General features: G+C 34.0%; 1 protein-coding gene across 2 annotated transcripts in view; it reads right to left on the bottom strand.

Moving 5' to 3' along the window:
- Positions 1 to 5,482: 5,482 nt before the first annotated feature.
- The window catches only part of LOC121375696 (mucolipin-3-like), a 40,591-nt gene continuing 24,392 nt past the window's right edge, over positions 5,483 to 21,681 (bottom strand). For both annotated transcript variants that reach the window (XM_041503287.1, XM_041503288.1), the window contains exons 9-15: positions 20,933 to 21,082; positions 14,797 to 14,829; positions 12,365 to 12,478; positions 9,874 to 9,996; positions 9,275 to 9,481; positions 8,524 to 8,663; positions 5,483 to 7,459 (exon numbers count right to left, since the gene is read on the bottom strand). In XM_041503287.1, the coding sequence (XP_041359221.1) occupies positions 7,405 to 7,459; positions 8,524 to 8,663; positions 9,275 to 9,481; positions 9,874 to 9,996; positions 12,365 to 12,478; positions 14,797 to 14,829; positions 20,933 to 21,082 (822 nt within the window). In that variant the 3' untranslated portion in view covers positions 5,483 to 7,404. The remainder of the gene's footprint in view (positions 7,460 to 8,523; positions 8,664 to 9,274; positions 9,482 to 9,873; positions 9,997 to 12,364; positions 12,479 to 14,796; positions 14,830 to 20,932; positions 21,083 to 21,681) is intronic.

The raw sequence follows: 21,681 nt of genomic DNA, 5'->3' as shown, positions 1-21,681 counted from the left end.
AAACATCAGTCTCGCTATATTCAATGTTTCTAATCGTCCTAATGTTTATAGCAGCCCAAACTCTTTCAACTCTCAATAATTAAAATATTAAATACAGTTTTTGTTAGTTTCAAACATCAGTCTCGCTATATTCAATGTTTCTAATCGTCCTAATGTTTATAGCAGCCCAAACTCTTTCAACTCTCAATAATTAAAATATTAAATACAGTTTTTGTTTGTTTCAAACATCAGTCTCGCTATATTCAATGTTTCTAATCGTCCTAATGTTTATAGCAGCCCAAACTCTTTCAACTCTCAATAATTAAAATATTAAATACAGTTTTTGTTTGTTTCAAACATCAGTCTCGCTATATTCAATGTTTCTAATCGTCCTAATGTTTATAGCAGCCCAAACTCTTTCAACTCTCAATAATTAAAATATTAAATACAGTTTTTGTTTGTTTCAAACATCAGTCTCGCTATATTCAATGTTTCTAATCGTCCTAATGTTTATAGCAGCCCAAACTCTTTCAACTCTCAATAATTAAAATATTAAATACAGTTTTTGTTTGTTTCAAACATCAGTCTCGCTATATTCAATGTTTCTAATCGTCCTAATGTTTATAGCAGCCCAAACTCTTTCAACTCTCAATAATTAAAATATTAAATACAGTTTTTGTTTGTTTCAAACATCAGTCTCGCTATATTCAATGTTTCTAATCGTCCTAATGTTTATAGCAGCCCAAACTCTTTCAACTCTCAATAATTAAAATATTAAATACAGTTTTTGTTTGTTTCAAACATCAGTCTCGCTATATTCAATGTTTCTAATCGTCCTAATGTTTATAGCAGCCCAAACTCTTTCAACTCTCAATAATTAAAATATTAAATACAGTTTTTGTTTGTTTCAAACATCAGTCTCGCTATATTCAATGTTTCTAATCGTCCTAATGTTTATAGCAGCCCAAACTCTTTCAACTCTCAATAATTAAAATATTAAATACAGTTTTTGTTTGTTTCAAACATCAGTCTCGCTATATTCAATGTTTCTAATCGTCCTAATGTTTATAGCAGCCCAAACTCTTTCAACTCTCAATAATTTTGAACATATGACAGGGCTTCTAGAATTTTTATAAAATCCACTAGCCATGGGATCAGTGATTTTTAAAATTTACTAGCAATGATTAAAAATTCATTAGTCCTACGTCTAGTTAAATTGATAAAATGTTCCTAAATAATAGTAATAATTAGATATGTCACCTAAACAGGAAGATACACTAACATTGGGGGTTGGGGAGAGGGCAGGATATTCATATTTACAAAATAGACGTAACTGCAACATTTGACCAAAAAATGTCACTAGCCATCAGGCATGGCAATAGTAGTTATTTACTATCCCAACATTGACTATCACTAGCCATGGGAGTGGAGCTACCATTATCTAGAAGCCCTCAAAAGGAACAAATTTATATTAGGAAATTTATAAAATGAAGTTTCAAGTACTACAATTATTAGCATGATCAAAAACACAAAGAATATACAAACAACGATATTCTAAAGAAGAATATATATTTATTATGTAATTGTTAATTTTAAAAGAAACTAGTCACTTGAAATATTGTCAGCAAGTTCAGGACTCTCTCACACATATTTCAATATACATTTGAATATTCAATAAAATACACACAACAATAAAACAATTATAATTTGTTAATATTTTATTTCAAAAGAATTAATAGTTTCATTACAAATGACAAATTATACATACAATATACCTGACAGTTTTGATTTGGTAGCAGTTCATAAGATTTAGTAAAACTCCTCTATTACCATTTCCAACACATTGTGGTTTTGACAATGTCAGTTCATATGTGTATATAACATTAAATTTGATTTTATTTACAAGCAAGTTTATATACAGATTTAACAAATTAACCCAACCCTCTATGTGATGTGATTTAATATCCTCTTTATTACTCCAGAATGAAGTCTGTAAACAAGGTAGGCAGGAAATGTGGACTACAGAAACTGTTATAAGGAGTGGAAAGGAAAGGAATATTTGTTTACCGACACCTCAGCACATTTTAAAACTATTACTGTTTGGTGTCTTAACATGTGATAATTTTGAGTTTTGATTTAGAAATTGCACCACATAGGCTACTCTGACTGATAAAACAAAAGAGATCTTTTAAATGCACTTTTTCACAGGACAGCACATACATGTACCACTGAATAGAAAGAAAGAAAGAAATGTTTTATTTTACAACGCACTCAACACATTTTATTTACGGTTATATGGCATCAGACATGGTTAAGGACCACACAGATATTGAGAGAGAAACCCGCTGTCGCCACTTCATAGGCTACTCTTTTCAATTAGCAGCAAGGGTTCTTTTATATGCACCATCCCACAGACAGGGTAGTACATACCAAGGCCTTTGATATACCAGTTGTGGTGCACTGGCTGGAACGAGCGAGTACTTTACCACTGGGCTACGTCCCACCCCATACCACTGAATAGAGACTGACAACTATGTACAAATCCAATGATTGTGATGTCCTGAAAAAGTGTTATGTCCCAGAGGCTGTATCACTATCACTGGGATATTTAACGCAAATCAATTCCATATACCAATAGTATCTGGGATTCGTACAGTACCAAGATTTCTGAACCATATGAGCATCATTTAAAAATTAAATCATTTTTGATGTAGCTTTATAAAAGCTAATCCTAAAACCATGTATATAAACTACATGAACCGTCCTTACTGAAGCAACAAACTATAGAAAGTTAAAGTTTGTTTTGTTTAACAACACCACTAGAGCACATTGATTTATTAATAATCAGCTATTACACATCAAACATTTGGCAATTTTGACATATGGTCTTTTTCCATTAGTAGCAAAGGATCGTTTATGTGCACCATCACACAGAGAGGATATCACATACCACAGCCTTTGATATACCAGTCGTGGTGAACAGGCTGAAACAAGGCAAACTATAGAAGGAAGGAAATGGTTTATTTAACAACGCACTCAAAACATTTTATTTACGGTTATATGGTGTCGAACATATGGTTAAGGACCACACAGATATTGAGGGAGGAAACGCACTGTCGCCAATTCATGGGCTACTGTTTTCGATTAGCAGCAAGGAATCTTTTATATGCACCATCCCAAAGACAGGATAGCACATACCACAGCCTTTGATGTACCAGTCGTGGTGCATTGGCTTGAGCGAGAAATAGCCCAATGGGCCCACTGACGGGGATGATCCCAAACTGACCGCGCATCAAATTAGCACTTTACCACTGGGCTACGCCCCGCCCCGAGACAAACTATAGAGACTACAAATTGGTAGTGTTGTGAATGATAAACAGACCACTCACAGTCCAACCTGTGTTAAACAGTCACCTAAAACACCATCAAAGCCTAACCTCTGAACGTCGGAAGACAGGAACATTTCATTCACGAAATTGCCAAATGTTAAAGTTGAATTTGTCAAATATATTTCATTATTAAATTGCCAAATGGCTAATTAAAAATATTAAATAAATACTTTTTTTTTTTTCAAGAGTCTTAAGTTTGTAATATTTCACTTGTCTAAATAAATGAAACATATTTTAACTATATACTGGATCCAGCTTACATTTTGCTAGTATATACCAAGGCCTCATTTTCCGAAGCAATCTTAGCAGTAAAATCACCTTAAGTGACTATGGGGCCCAGAAGATTTTAAAAACAACTAGTAAACTACATGTAGTTTCTTAAAGCCAAGTGACTGCTAAGTAGGTTCAAACTACCATAAACTGATTCTAGCAGTAAGGGACTGTTCAAAACTTACACAGTATTCTGGGTGGGAAATAATACTCTGGGTGCAAAGAGAACTCATTACAGGGCTAGCTATGGGTGATCAGAAAGTTTTGCCAAATCATCTATTTAAACTTTAAAAATTACAAAAACCCAGATATTTTCTAATAAAATATCAATTACTACAAGAAATGTATTTGGCAAATTAAAATAAATTTCGTTAATTGTTTTTAAAATTTGCAGTTGGTGAACTTGGTGAGTGCCAGAGCTAGCCATACATTACATAATGTTAGGTGGGAATGTGGGTGTTTGTTAAAATTACTTTAACATTTTCTATACAATGTTTCATTTTTCAATTGTGAAAAATATAAAGTCAGTCATAGCCAATTTTTTTCTTAACAGATTTTATTCATAACCTCAAAACACCCTAATAATTCGGACTAAATGTTTTAATTTAGAAATTGCACCACATAGGCTACTCTGATTGGGGATGGGTGGAGGCTTGATAAGAAAAATACACCATTTTAATAGAGGAACTGTACAATGTAATATACAAAGCTGTCATACTGGACATTATTAAAATGAAAGACCAGGGTTAGCTACATCTGATATAGCACTAGTATGCATTATAATTATAATTTACACAAACATATTTCATACACAAGCATTTACAAAGTCAAGTAGTCATAATGCAGCAAATGAACTTTTCGAACTAAATAACTTCAAGAATATAATGAAGAAATTAATAACTGTCAATGACATTTCAAAAACTTGTTAGCTATTAAGGCCTTTCTTAACAAATAATTTGTTTGCTGTAACATATTATATTTTTAAAATAAGAACCCCCAAAAAAGCAACAATCATAAAAAAAAAACCCAAAACAAAAAACCAACAAAAAAAACCCTGATACATGAATAAAAATATGAGATGGTTAATTTTTGTGAGTTTATAGCAAATAAGGTGTATTTTAAGATTAGCCTCAGTAATAATGCAATAGTTAAAACACAATGTTAACGTAGGCTAATTCAAGAATATGTTTACAAAACTTGTTAAGTGCATGAAATATGGGGAAAAAGGTTTTAAGTTTCAAGGACAGCTTCTTGTATACTCAGCAAAATTAATTAAGGGCCAGGTCATTTTCTTCACTTTTAGCTGGTGTTATGTTAGCAAGTTTTCATCACTGATGACTTCTAAATATACTTTAAGTAAATTCTGATGACAGGAAATGCATATAAAAATTATGCACAAGTCGTTAATTAATTTTGTTGAATATATACGATTGGTTTATATCCACCATATTAAGAGATTTAAAACATTTTTGGATAACCAGTGTGAAAGTACCTCCCAATTTATGTAATGCCACTCTTTAATTGTCTTTGCACATATCACTCAGTGTTAAAATGCCATATTTAATTTATTACATACAGTTTATTTCTCAAACATTGGTACACTAAATCTGAATGACAAAACTGTAATACATGATCTATCATAATATATATTACATATCTACCAATGTGCAAACACAACTGGCCTCCGTGTTGTCGTGGTTAAGCCATCAGACATAAGGCTGATAGGTACTGGGTTCACAGCCAGGTGCCAGCACCCACCCAGAACGAGTTTTAACGACTCAATGGGTAGGTATAAGGCCACTACACTCTCTTCTCTCTCACTAACCACTAACAACTAACAATTAACCCACTGTCTTTGACAGACAGCCCAGATAACTGAGGTGTGTGCCCAGGACAGTGTGCTAGAATCTCAATTGGATATAAGCCTGAAAGTAAGATGAAATGAAAGAATGAATGAAGTGCTAACACATGTCTACCAATGCACCAACAGAATCATGGAATGTTATCATCTACATGTTCTCATGACTTCACTCCTATTTCATAGAAATAATATGACTGCATAAACGATCATTTTCAGATATTTACCAATATATAATTTAAACAAAATTATAAACATGGTCAACAAGAACCATCAATTCCTGTATTTCATCCTGAGATATGTGAGATACATACATTTATATGAAAAAAAAAATGAAAAAAAATATATATCAACGTGAAACTAATATGCAGCCAAATACTGAGAATTCTTAACCACTTAACTACAGTACATGCCATTCATTAACTTTGAACAAAACACTGGATGACCAGATGACCTTGAACTCGGCACGGTCAAGGTGACATTGAACTGTATCTTGAAGCAAGTATTGTGCTAAGGCCCAAAACACACTGAAGATGAGTCCGGGTCTGACAAGTCTGGCGCTGTCAAAATATGGTACACGTTGTTGTCAGCTCTGTAGTTCGTGCCATCACAGCAGGCCTCTGAGAATTAAATATTTGCATAAACCATTTATGGGTTACGCAAAAAAAATTTCTGGTAACCCATTTACTTTTTGTGTAACCTGTTATGTCCATATAAATAATGTCCTAAATTTAATGCACAAACAGGAAATAGGTTACGCTAAATTAGATTTGTGTGAACTATGCATGAACGAAATGATTGTTCTCACAATTTTCAGAGGCATGCACAGTTGCAGTGTTTTGTCATATGTTTATTCAGTATATTTCTTTTTCAACTGGTACCATTCTCACCAGACCCAAACAGGGTTCTGCCAGAGGGTAAAATTATGTACCCTAAAATCTTGGAAATTAATGGATATATTTATTTTAAAAAATTTGAAAGATTATAGTAAGAGAACTAATGTTTAAATTTATTAAAGTACATAAAATGCAGTGTCCAATTAAAAAAAAATTCAAACTAGTAGGGGCATTTTTGGTCTGTTTTGTTTTTATTATGTACCCTCAAATTATTTTCTAACAGAAAGCCTGCCAGACCTGGTGTTTTGGGCCTTAAATTTACCAGTATTCGTAATGTTGAATGACTGACCAAATTAAACATTATATAATACTAACATTTTGTAAAATCTTGAAGGAACAGACCAACAGGTTAGGCTAAAACTAAATTATACAATTGAACATTCTTTGGTTCTTTAACAGTGACTAGTGTCAGATTCATACTGGCAATCTACAAACATCTGAAACTGGTGAAAACATCATTAGTTATTTTTGGTAACACATTAATTACACACATATGTGTGATAACAATTTAAAGAGATACGACTGGCTGCTCCTAGGTGATGACCAGGTAGCCAAGGCCATACCATCCATTGAACTCAATTGAGATCAAGTCACATATAAGTTAACATGAAATAGATTTGTCTGTCAAATATAAGTTAACAACAAATGTTTTAGTTGAAAATAGGTTTTAGTTGAAAAAGGCAGTTAAATTTATTTGACTACATTTGTGACTGTAAGATACCATTTATCTTACAACTGACTTTTGTTCCTTAGATACTTGTTGAGAGATAAATGGTATCTATAATGGCCACTCAGTGAGTATTCTTTACTTAGCTGTTTACACAACAGAGCTATTAAAATAAAGTGAAACAGCTTCAGCTAAAACTATATGAACAGTTTCTACACCAGTTCAGTGAAAATGCATGCACATTGGTTTACAGTGTTAATGCTTTAATATGATGAAATGCACTAATGGAATGAAGTATTATTCATTAAATGTCTTAACAAAAATGTTTAGGTCCACAAAACTGATTCACAGAGATCTGTGTAGTAGGTGTTTTCGTTCACTTGGCTTATCAGGGTCATCACTGGAAGAAAGAAAACATGTGTTAAAGAAATAGTTAATCAACTATAATGGATATGGCAAGTGAATGATTTCTTACACATTGTATACATAACAACAAAAGAAATGTGAATATTAATTTAGGTTTCTTTAATTTATTTTACATTATTCAGTTTAAATCCCATTTGTTTTTGTGTCTATTAAAAAGTACCATTGTCTTGCCATTTTGACAGTCATTTTTACTGAAGTAATTTTTATAATGGAATTTAAGAAATATATTACAAATATGTTTTTTTTTTGTTGTTCTGTATATTACAAAACTAGAAAAACTCTGTTGTCACATAATCTGTACATTACCAAAGATGGCAACTGAACAATAAGACTTTTTTTTTTTTAAATGCATGACATTGTATATTTAATGATATGTAGGCTTGGAAAAGTCACATAGCACTATTAATTAGAACATGTCACTAAAATTTTTTTTATTTGTATTGAAGTAATGAAACATATTTTTTATTTTTTTTATTTTATAAAACCTAAAGCAAGAAGATTAATATATAAAAAGAATATAAGAATCCATCATATATGGCCATGTGGATAGAAAAAGTACAGCCTAGTTCTAAGTCGAAATTTCCACAACACCAAGTGTGTACTTTTCTATCCCAAATGACTGGCATATGATATGTATTTCTTTCATAAATAAACTATTATTTTACAAGCAAAGGTGGCTGAAAAAATAACTTTTTTGGATATATTATAAATAAACTACACCATCATATTTGCAATGTCTCCCCCCCCCCCCCCAGATATGTTAAATAAAATTTAACCCTACAAATTAATAAGATAAGTTTCATAAGGCAAGTTTTATTCACAAAATATCAGTTTTGAAACTGTTATTTGATGTCCACAGATATAACAATAGTTATCTCCCCTAGTTGAGCATAATCACAAATATTTTATTGAGCTGTCTTTCATGGTTAGCTGTCCCATATATTTAAGGATGAGAAAAAAATATTTACCTTTCAAAGTTATTTCAAACTAATCTTAAAATATTTATACATTAAGAGAAATTTTTTATAAAGTACTCACTCTTTGCAGCAACAGAACAACTTGTCAAATAAATTACAACCCTTGTTGTCACGACGATAGAGCTCTGAGTCCGGACTATCTTTGCACTGGTCTATAAATTTCCACAAATCACTTCTTGGAAAACCATTTTCGTAATGATGCTTAAATGATACATAGTGCAATGAATTAATACATTAATATGGACAGGTAGCGGCACACACAGTTACACGTATGTTGGAGAAAACTATAAAATTTAATTTAACTTATATTAATATATTTAAAACACTATTCATTAATTAAGAAAACTCAACATTTTAAAGTGTTTTAATCTCCAAAGTATATTTTAAAAAATAAATAATAAACTGCTGAGTTGACTTTTTGAGTCTCATAAATGCAGTTCCTGCATATTTTACCACCTTTTAAGGTACTTTTTAGAACATTTTTTTTTTTAAAGAAAAAAAAAAGTTGTTAAAAACAATGTGTCAATTTAAATAACAGACTAAGGATACTGGCACATCTGCCCCACACCCCCTCTCAATTCATAACTTACTATTGTATTTGTTATTTAAAAAACCCCATTTATTTCAATTTAATTTTTTTTAACAAGTTATTTACGTCTGAGTCTATTGTTTTCTAAATTACATACAAAATTAGTGGAGTTTTTTAATTTCCAAAATGCTTTTACTTTTTTTCTTATGTCAAATCAAACTGTAATTATTTACAAAAACACATTGTTCATGGGGGTTGGGATGGACTATAGACGTGAACCCACCTTGAGCGTCTCATATGTATCCATAATGAGAGCTATGAAGAGACTGAGGACCACGTAGATGAACAGGCTGATGAAGATGTACAGATACGTGCGACTGAAATACCAGATCACTTGGCTGTCTGTCACTGTTGCCGAAAACGTAACAAACATGTCGTCCCCATTTACTAACGAATACAGACACTCAGAGGCTGTGCTCAGTCTTCGGAACTGAAATAAAAAATGTAACAATGAAATAAATGAAAGGTGAGGTACATGATACGCCAGTTAGTTGTATCACAGTGATCTAGTAATTGTATGTGACACACCACCATCCCAAGTTGTTCCTACATGTGAGGTTTGATGGTTCTGTATGCATCTGTATACAAGATATAGTCCGGACAAGAAAAAGTTAACGGATGGATGGACAGATAGACAGACAATGCCATACCATAATACGACCCATCGTAGACGGGCATATATATATAATAAAAAAAAACTGAAACAAATTTAACAAACATAATTATTTTCATGAAATGAAGGAAGAAACCTAAACAGTTACTGAGGACTATGTATAGTGATTTATAGATATGCAGTGACTATAGTGTGATGAAATATCTTACCTTGATGTGATAAGGTCCCAGAACCAGCCATCCACAGAAGACAAAACCAAAATACATGCACAGTGTACACACCATGAACCTGAGAACGTTGGGGAACGCTGCTTTCAAAGTGAGTATTAAAACCTGCAATAGTTGAAACAAAATATATACACCATAAACCTGAGAATATTGGGGAACGCTGCCTTCAGAGTGAGTATTAAAACCTGCAATAGTTGAAACAAAATATATACACCATAAACCTGAGAATATTGGGGAACGCTGCCTTCAGAGTGAGTATTAAAACCTGCAATAGTTGAAACAAAATATATACACCATAAACCTGAGAATATTGGGGAACGCTGCCTTCAGAGTGAGTATTAAAACCTGCAATAGTTGAAACAAAATATATACACCATAAACCTGAGAATATTGGGGAACGCTGCCTTCAAAGTGAGTATTAAAACCTGAAATAGTTGAAACAAAATATATACACCATAAACCTAAGAATATTGGGGAATGCTGCCTTCAGGGTGAGTATTAAAACCTGAAATAGTTGAAACAAAATATATACACTATAAACCTGAGAATGTTGGGGAACCCTGCTTTCAAAGTGAGTATTAAACCCTGAAATAGTTGAAACAAAATATATACACTAAAAACCTGAGAACATTGGGGAACACTGCCTTCAGAGTGAGTATTAAAACCTAAAATAGTTGAAACAAAATACATACACAGTGTTCACACCATGAACCAGAGAATGTTCTCCTAAGTTCAGGGGCAATAACTCCAAGAGAAATAGATATATATCCCCATGAAAGTCAAACATGATCTGTAACAGTAAATGATAAAGCTATATACAAAATTTCAGCTCCATATTTTGAGGCATTGCGAAAGAAATGTCTGGAAAACATATTTTTGTATCTCCTAAGTTTAAGGACCATAACTCTGTGAAAAATAGGTCAATCAACATGAAATTAAACATGATCTGTAACAGTATATGATAAATCTATCAACAAAATTTCTTTGTATCTCCAAAGTTCAATGGCCATAACTCTGTAAACAAATGGGTAAGACGCCATGAAAGTCAAACTTGATCTGTAACAGTACATAATAAAGCTATACACAAAATTTCAGCACCATATTTTGAGGCATTGCAAAACAATTCTGAAAAACTATATGGGGAACAGATGGACAGACAGACAGAAGGACGGAGATGAAATGAAATGAAATAAAACTTATAAAAGTTGTGATAAACATATCATAAGTGCAAGTATATATTAAGTTTCACTAATGTAAGAGTTTGTAACTTTGTGAGAAATGAAACTAAACACATAAAATTAACACTTTTTTATACAATGGAATTTACTACAAGTTATTTATTTCTAAGCAGATTGTTTTCTAAATTGCACATCAAAATAGTATTTTTTTTGTTATTTTTAAAACACTTTTACTTTTCTTCTTACCGTATGTCAAACCGAACTGAAATTATTTACAAAAAATATTTTTGCAGGAAGATGGGACGGGACTATAATATTGTGCACATGAATAAATGTATACATCTTGTTAAATATACTCTTCAAAAAAAGCAGGGGAACCTGAAATATTAAAACATATGTTTGGACCACAGACATTCTAGTAAAGAACATTCAGGTCTGTTTATCAACACACCAAAACACATTCCATAGTTTGCACATGCATCACGCAGTTGCCCCGTACACGTGCGTGGGGTGTCATTCTCGATTTTGACAATTTCCAGGAAGGTCCATTAATCAATGTGAAACATTATTTCTGTCAATCTTTTTCATTCTGTTGATCATACAGATGTTATTGTTTTGGTTTTAAAGGGACAGACCCTAGTTTCAACCCGTGAAAATTAACACTACATTTAGTTAATCTACAAACCTAAAACACGTTTGGATAAAGTCATAATTGAGTGAAACACGTGTCTGTGACTTTGAAATGGTGAAATACCCTCTGGAAATAGACTAGAACTCGACTCCATAACTGTTATTTCTCAGACGCGCATGCGTTTTTAAAAAATATGAGAAATATATTTTGTGATATTAGAAACATCAGGATGACAAAAACCACTTCGAATGTACGGAAATTGATCCACTAAACCACAAAAAGTAAAGTATGATTTCAGTTACAAAAATCCGGCTTATGATAGTAAAAAATATACTTTAGTGTTTAAAAACTAGGGTATGTCCCTTTAATAATTTTTATTGTTTGAATTTGCAATTTACTGATAAAAAAACGTCAACTTTCAAATTTCACTTCTGACCCCAATCGTCCTTCAAGATCTTTGGTGGTACTGTAATACTGAACTACCGGTTGTAATGTTTGCCCAATTAATTCACTATTATCATATAACCATTCCCCACAGCTAATATACCTTACAATTTTGGCAATTGTAAATTCTTATTAAAGTTCCCCTACTTTTTTAGAAGAGTATATTTTATGTTAACTACCTATAATTTTACAGTCTAAGTTGTCTTCCTATTTGACTCACGTTATAGGTCTTGAAGAAGCCGAGATATCGGAGAATTCCAATCCACGCTAACAACAACCCAACGCCCAGCATCAGACTTCCAACATCATAGTTCTGGGAGGAGCTTTTGAATTTCTACAACAAGACACCGAAACATGTCATTTTACCAACATTCACAAATACTTGTGGTGAGTCAGAAATAAATAAATATTGTATGTCATCTTCATCTCAAAGGGCAAAACCTACATTTTCCCTTTCTGGAGCCTGAGGTGGTGGGGGTGGGTGGGTCATAATGACTAAATTCAAAAATATGTTTCTCATTGTGTCGAGGAAGATTCAAATAAAATTTGGTTGAAATTGGCTAAGTAGTTTGATTTAAAAAAACAAAAAACTGGCTTGATTTGTAAACAGGAGTTTAGACAGACAAAAGGTTTAAAGTTTGTTGTATTCTGTTCTCTTATTTAATATGGACAATTAACAAAAAATAACTACAAACAAACAACGTGAATAAAATAATGCATTTGTAACCTCAGGTGTATGGGGGGGGGGGGGATTCAACCTTTTTATTCATCATCAAATGATATATTCAGCAAGTTGACATTTGATTGTTTAAGGTTATATTTATAGGACTAAGGCTGTGCATGATTACTTGGTAAAACCAAATATGAAAAAAATCATTATACTGATTGGCATTATGCACAGCTTGCAAACAAAATATCCAATAGGACACAAAAAATAATCAGAATTTGTATTAAATTATTCAGGTATATATTATACTTTATGCCCACATATAACATTATTTCAAGTACCATCTAGTTACATCAATTAAAATAAATAACAAAAAATAAAGTGTGAAGACTTCACGAATAAAACAAATAACCCTCACCTTAAATCAATCCACCATCCAACAAAAATTAATAAAGTACAATGTACGTTACTATTAGTAAAGAAAAACGAAAAAGTTGCAACACAAAAAGCACGTTATAAAAACCAAGGGCAAAAAACAAACATATATAATAGAAAGCGCCAGTTCTACTTAGTCTCATCTGCAAAGCATTCACAATTACATTGCTGAAAGCAAACTTTTGACTGATAAAACTATTCACCTTCTCCTTTATTCTTCTTATCTCTCTGTTCTAATTTATCTATACAAATATTTATATTTTGACAGGTTAAATATACAACAGTTTTATATTCTTCAACACTAAATGCATATTTTGAACTTTCTATGTTGACCACTTTCAATTGTATAATGTACGGAAAGGTCCTTATACAGGTTATGCCTGTTGACCAATCCCATCTGTTAATATAAACAGAAATAAATATTGTTTAAACCAAACAAGTGAAAAAGAGTACAAAAATTAAATTCTGCTTTAATACCATGTTTGTAAATTGAATATTATTATATTACGTAACATAGATTTATCAAGTTCAATTCTTTGTTATAAGTGTGTGTTGGGGGTGGGGGGTGGGGGGGGGGGGGGGGGAGAGAAGCACTGTCAGTGTGTTAGCTTGGGGAATAGAAATTTGAAAGCTTGACAGCCCTGAATCTTTTATGGCTGATACGGGTGCATGTCCCCTGAGAACACTTTGAATTGTAGGGGTTCCAGTCTTCTGAGCACATTAACAGGGAAGGTTGTCTTCCATTTGTTACACACCTGCATATTCCCAGTTCTTGCATAGTCAGCTTAGGGACTAATTAAGCACACCCCTATAACCTTAGTGGAACAGTCTAGTCCAATTCAACTGTTCAATTCAATTCAACTTTATTCCATCAAACCAATGACATTGGTACATAATACATGTATGCATTTGTAAATTGATATGCATACTGTAAATCGGGAAAATAATGCGTGTTTAAACTGAAAACTCCAAGCGAATTGTTTTACTTCATAAACGGTTTTACTTCTAAAATGGTCTTAATTGTTAACAACTGAAGCCGTTAGCAATATTATTCCAGTTTACAGTTCATCAGCTACAAACATTAGTACCGGTAAATATATAATTTGTGTAATAGAAGGTGAGTCCATTATTACATACTAGGTACCAGGTATAGGATTAGCAGTTCACTCAACCATGACCTACGTTGTTATAATCAAAAGTTGGGGCTGAATACCACTGTGCCCCCACCCCATTCTGCCACCCTAACAATTAGACATGCTCTTCAAACAAGAGGATAAAATAAATAAAATATTGATATGTTTTACTTTAAATTGATATACTATTGATGTTTATAATTTTTGATGAAATGAATATCAAAAAATAAATACTAATAAAAAGATATATAACAGCAAAACAAGCTAAAATATATAATTCTATAAATAATAGGCGTGAAAAATGTATAAAACTAATAACACAAGTCAAATGCAAGCTGAAAACCAAAACCGTAAAACCTCCACATAATATACAGGTATATAAGAGACACATGCAGGTTAGTACGTTCAACATAATACCTGTCTTCCAACTGAAGCATCAAACGTCATTAACTGAAAAGTGATAAACCATCAACAATCATACAAGTGGCTTTCAAATATTTTACACTATTGTATAATATATAACTGGAAACATAGTGTCTAAATCACCATGATTACTAATAACAACATTACCTTCTTTAGGAACTCTTCTCTGAAGGGTCTTCAAAAAGGAAACCTTGCTGCCTGTCGTAAAAAGAGAAGCCTATGTGGCGACAGCGGGTTTCCTCTAAAAACAGTGTCAGAATGACCATATGTTTGACGTCCAATAGCCGATGATAAGACAAAAAATCAATGTGCTCTAGTGGCGTCATTAAATAAAACAAACTTTACTTTTTTCAAAAAGGAAAATGGCTGAGACCTCTGACAGAGCCAAATTTAGCATTGGTTTTCTATTAATATGTTGGCTGTTTGTCAAGAATAACAGCTATTTTGGTATCAATTGAGGTTTGTTTTTGTTTTTGTTTATTCATTTTTATTATTATTATAATTTTATTTTTTAATTTACACTTTCAAAAACTGCATAAATAAACTATTTTAGAAATTTGACAGTATTGTGACCACATTGCTCTGGTACAGAATTTGAAACATGACCATTTTAAAATTGGTCATGAATTGAGAACTTAAAAACGCTTGTTCAAATGCAGATTTACAATGGACATTTTGAAACTGCAGCTTCCACTTTAAAAAAAAAATGTTTTGGTAAACATAAAATAATCTTGTTGACACACCAAAGCATTCATAGAAACAAGGCTACACAACTGAAATGCCATGTGAAAGCTTGACGTCTCAAAGTCAAAGTACAATGTTTTGTGTGTCAAATACATGTGAGATGAGAAGTCTGGAAGATACCATACAATGTTTGCATACCTCATTGAGTCATTAGATCAAAGCTCCTGCTTATAAAACTTTAAAGTCCAGACTCAAGACATCAGCAAAATATCCAGACTTTAACTGCATGCTATTTGTATGGGTGTAGCTTTATTAAAACCTTGTCCATATTTACGAAACAAACTTAGTGCTACGAAATTGTATATGACTTCACTATGGCTATAGTGACATCATTGTTTAGTAATATAGTTCTTTAGTCTGCACTGTGCCGTGTTTAGTAGGACACAATTCATGTTCACATTATGACATCATATATTAGAATGAGATCTCGATGTTACCATCTTGGGTTGAACACGGGGTATAGTAGCCCTGTGTCATTCACCAAATAAATCTAGTCATCACTTGCAAATTATATCATTCGTTACATTCTGTGATTGTTAAACAACAGAACTGTACATGGTGACAGAATGTCAAACTTACAACCACCAAGTACGTTTTCTTTCAAACCAGAAGAATGGTCCGCATGGCTCAACAGTTTTGGCATTACCAGAATGCTAGTAAATTAAACAGAGTCGAGCAAAACACAACGGGACACCCTCCTATACATAATGAGAGAGGAGTCTGAGAAGATTTTTGAAATACTTCAGTTTGGAACTTTGATGATAGGTGAAGGCACAGAGGCAAGAGAAGTGCAAGAAGGCGACACAGATTTCGAAATGTTGGTAAGCAAGTTCAATTTGTACTTTCAAGTGAAAAGAAACATTATCCACAAGAGAAGTAAATTTCAAGAACGGAAGCAAGAGTGAATCTGAAACCATTGAGGAATATTATAGATCTCTGTGAACCCTTGTGGCTCATTGTGACACTGAAGATCAAGTTAGGGATAGATCTACTATATACCTAATAAACCGCAGGTTGAAAAAAAAGCTGCAACTAATTCATGAACTTAATTTGTCCAAAGCCTTAGAGATAGCTAGACAACATGAGCAGATAAAGCTACAAATGAAACAACAAGGAGAAATTGTATCAGATGAAGAGCAGATCTAGGGGGAGAGAAACATTCAGAGGTCAGTACATCAGTATATCAGTACACAAAGAGAGAAGATGCACAGGGCTCGTGGTTATTCACATTATCACAACTCTAGAAATCTTCATGTCCAAAAGTCTGGTACGTGTAGTCAAGATCATGCTCAAGATGGGCACTGTTCAGCTAAGGACAGATATGCAGAAAATGTCACAAGAAAGGACATTTTGAATGTATGTACAATAGTGTAAGAGAAGTTGAGGCAGACTCTCAGGAAGTTGATACAGATGAAGGTGAAGTTTTCCTCGATACTCTCATCACAGACAACACAAAACCATGGACTACCACACTACAAATCCAAGGAAGAGACATACAGTTCGAAATTGATACAGGTGCCAATGTCACCAGGGGTGAATTGTTTTGCCAAGACCATGGTCAAAGACAAACCATTCAGATTACGCATGATAGTTGTCACAAATTGAGTTGGTAATAATCTGCTTAGCAGAGAAGTCGCAGAGAAAATGGGCTTCGTGAAATGTTTGGATGAAGTTCATGGAAATGTATTTGACAAACCAAGACTTTTAAAAACAGAACCAGTATGCATCACTATGAAGTAAGGGATACAATCATAATGTGTAACGACAGCACGGCACTTTTCATTTCCTCTACAAAAGAAGGTTAAAACAGAGCTGGAATGCATGGAAAAGGCAGGTATAATTCAGGAAGTGAAGGAGGCACCAATGGCTCTTGTTATCTGTTATCTGTTCTTGTGCAGATCTGTGCTGATTTCAAATGGTTGAATGAGGATGTGAAGAGACCATGCTGCATGTTACCAAATTTGGATGACATATGTCAGGTACCACGTTTTTCACAACATTTGATGCTACTTCAGGATTCTTTCAAATACCCCTATCAGAGGACAACTCACTGTTGACAACATTCATCACTCCTTTCGGTCACTTCACTTTCTAAATGGTTCCCATTGAGAATCTCACTAGGTCCTGAGTGTTTTTAAACAAAAATGACAGAGATGCTAGATTTCTTGGAAGGTTGAATGCAATAATGGATAACACTATTGTGTATGGTTGTACTGAAGAGGAGCATGATAGGTGCTTGAATGCAGTTCTCAAAAGCATAGAACAAAGCGGACTACAGTTAAACAAAGAAAAGTGTCACTTCAAGAAAAGGGAGGTGAGATATTTTGGGCATATCATCAATGTAGATGAAGTTTGCCCTGATCCAGATACGGTGAAAGCTATCACGAAAATGCCACCACCCACCTCACTGACTGAACTTAGAACACTCTGTGGTATGTTCAACTATTTGAGTAGATTTGCAACAGGCATGGCTTCAATCTGAAAACCTATTACTGATTTGATGAAGAACAATACTGCATGGACCTGGGCGAAGCTCAACAGGCCTTTGAGTCAATCAAGAAAAAACTCTCTTCTTCATAAATGTTATGGTTTTACTGTCCGGACCAGAAGACTGTATTAAGTGCAGACAGTAGCAGATATGGTTTAGGTGCTACACTCATGCAGTGGGATGGAGACAGACTCATTCCAATCGCATATGCTTCTAGAACATTAAGAAGATATACACAAATAGAGAAAGAATGTTTGGCATCGACTTGGGCGTGTGAAATATTTGCCAAAAATTTGATTGGTTTAGACAGTTTTCAACTAAAGATTGACCACAAGCCAGTGGTGCCTCTTATCAAATGTAAGGACATTGATAAAGCTCCTGTGCACTGTCAGAGACTTTTGATCCAACTAATGCATTAAAATACCGAATTTGTACATGTACCTTGGCAAGGAAATGGTGATCACGGACGCCTTGTTTAGAAATCCAGTACCACATATGATCAATGATGTGGAACCTTCTGAAGCTATGACAGCTTTTGTTGATGGCATAGAATCAAACTGGCCAGTCTCAACAAGATGTCCAGAACGTCTTCGTTCAGTGACAGTTCATGATCCAAAACTGCAACAAGTTATCAAGTATGTCCTAAATGGTTGGCCATACTGGTCCCCAGACAACCTCCAGGCATATGACCAAGCTCAAGGAAAACTTTCACTCATCAATGGACAGCTGGTCTATAATGGCAGGATTGTCGTTCCAAGCAGTCAGCGTAACGATATTCTTCAGAAGCTGCATGAGACACAACAACGGTTTCACAAGTATCATCAAAATGCTTAAAAAGCAGTTTGGTGGCCAGGGCTTAGCAGAGATCTTAAAGACCTCACTGACACCTGCAAAGTGTACCGTGATCATTGACCTTCCCAGAGAAGTGAACCCCTCCAAACTACACCATTACCAGAACGTCCATGGCAAAACCTAAGAGCAGATCTTTGTACACATCAGGGCAAGGACTATCTGACAATAATGCAACCCATGCAATTGCCCATGGTAATCAGCAATGCCGTGGAAATTGCTGTGGAGTTTTTAATTCTCCATTCGCATGTATTCGCTATACATGGCAATGGGCCTCAGTTTCAGTGTGCTGAATTCAGAGATTTTGCATAAGAACTTGATTTTCGTCACCAGACAAGTAACTCCATCTTCCCACAGGCACTGTGAAGGTAGCAAACAAACTTCTCAGCCCGTAGTCTTTAGCGATAGCTTTACTCAACTACAGAACTATTGTGGTATGTCTAGCTGTTGCTCTTATGGGGAGACAACTCAAGACCAAAATCCCCAGACTTCCTGTTAGTGATACAGACATGTGGAAAGCAGATTAGGAAGCTAAAGCTCACTACAAGTTCAACTATAACAGAAGGCATGGAGCTACACCTTTGTTGATAAAAACAGATGGAGATAAAACATTTGGACAAACCGGGTACGATTGTCACAGAAGACCCAGATAACCATACCTACCTAATCAACTCGCCTACTGGTGTTTTAAGATGTAATAGCAAACATCTACAACAAGTGCCATCTCCACTCCAGTCCGCTACTTCTGATCATTCACCGCAGTCATCACATAAATTCAGTTCAAAGGACGACAATTTTGAAGATATAAATTTCGAAGGATACTGATGTACCATGGATTCCTACTACACATAAGACACAAGCTTTGTGTAGTTACAAAGCACCCCGACCTCTTCGTGTCAGAGAGGATGAAGTGTGTTCCATTTGTAAAAGCAGAACAAAGAGTGTGTCAATGGCACAAATGCCATTTGTGTAAAAGCAGAGCAAAGTGTGTTAATGGCGCAAATATCATTTGTGTTAAAGCAGAGCAATGTGTGTTAATGCCATTTGTGTAAAAGCAGAGCAAAGTGTGTGTTAATGGCACAAATATCATTTGTGTTAAAGCAGAGCAATGTGTGTTAATGCCATTTGTGTAAAAGCAGAGCAAAGTGAAATTCGAATTATGAAAAGTTTCTTTTACTAAGAAGGCTGCAGTGTTTTGCATGGTCTTCATATTAGTTATTTACATACATTCTAAAATTATCACAGGCTAGTGACAGAAGTGTTAGTTTCAAGTTTATTAAACAGAAGTTGTAATGCTCTACCTGTGGAACCTCTCATGTTTGAAGTTGTGGTAAACATGGATTGCTGGACAGATTTAGTTTTCAGTTAGTATTGTTACTGTTGTATACAAAATACAGCGGTAGTTGGATTTTAACATATAGTGGACAAGGATAGTTTGAAAAGAAACAACAAATATGAAAAACATACAATTTAACATTTAATTAAATCAAGGTTATTTTCAGTGAACTGTGCAGTGAACTAATCTTCATAGTGAAGAGTATTTCAATATGTAACATACATATAGTATAATATAAAAACATTTTGATAACGACATTGAACTTTAAAAGGAGGGAGATGTTTCATCATATAGTTATTTAATCTTCATTGTCTGGTGTTTAGTGGGACACAATTCATATTCACGATATGATGTCATATATTAGAATGAGATCTCGATGTCGTCATCTTGGGTTGAACACGAGGTATTGTAGCCCTGTGTCATCCACCGAATAAATCCAGTCATTACTTGCAAATTATGTCGTTCATTACATTCTGTGATTGTTTAACATATAACAGAATTGCACAATCATGGCCAACAGTGGTTTTACGATTTCATAGCACTAACAAAAGATAGATTCGAACAGTTGAAGGATATAAATTAAGACTGATTATGGGTAATAAATAGGATATTAAACTCCACCTGATGGTTGGTTCTAATAAACCCTAAACCCTGCCGAGTTGTTTGTGTTTTTCTTAAACACCACTTTGGTAACGCTAACAGAATCCACATACCTGGTCCTCCAGCTGAATTTTGAAGGCTGAACCCGTGACAGTGAGGATGTCATTGATGATGATCAGGAGATACCACAGGTTGATGAACTCAGACTTGTCTGACATGGACAACTGCTTGCCGAAACGATTGTTGAAAAATATCACCGTTTCCTGAAATCATTTAGACATCCATTAAAGGGGCGTTCTCATTATGCAAATTAGTCTCACCAACTTGTCGCATGCAATCGAATCGTACTGTGAGAACACCTAAACAGGACGACTTTAGTCTTATACGTTCCAATTTTTGTAGGGCCGACTTAAAGCTTCTTGGTTCTCCTCTTACAACACTGTAGATAATTTCTTATTTAAAGGGACTGTCCCGAGTTGTCGAAACAATTGCTGAAAAATATTATGTAACTGTTTCCTGAAATCATTTAGACATCTGATAAAGTTCTTGTTTCTTCTCTTACAACACTGTAGAGTATTTTTTATTTAAAGGGACTGTCCTGAGTTTGCAGCCATTGTAAAGATGTTTTCGTATAACAGGTTGTGTGGTGAATAAAATTACATATTAAATTAAGGATTGTCTGTTATTGTCAATTACTGGAAGGTAAAATCAGGTTTGGGCTACTACAACAATAAAATGACAACAAGCACCGTGATCATACAGACATTGATATTCTAAATAAAAAAATATCTTTAATATTTAATTTCAGTGATCAAACAAGCTCTGTTAATCATAAGAATGTTATAATGGTTCCAAACTCAGG

This window comes from Gigantopelta aegis, chromosome 6 (genome assembly GCF_016097555.1).
Source record: "Gigantopelta aegis isolate Gae_Host chromosome 6, Gae_host_genome, whole genome shotgun sequence".
NCBI lineage: Eukaryota > Metazoa > Mollusca > Gastropoda > Neomphalida > Peltospiridae > Gigantopelta > Gigantopelta aegis.
This window is presented reverse-complemented; position numbering and strand designations above follow the sequence as displayed.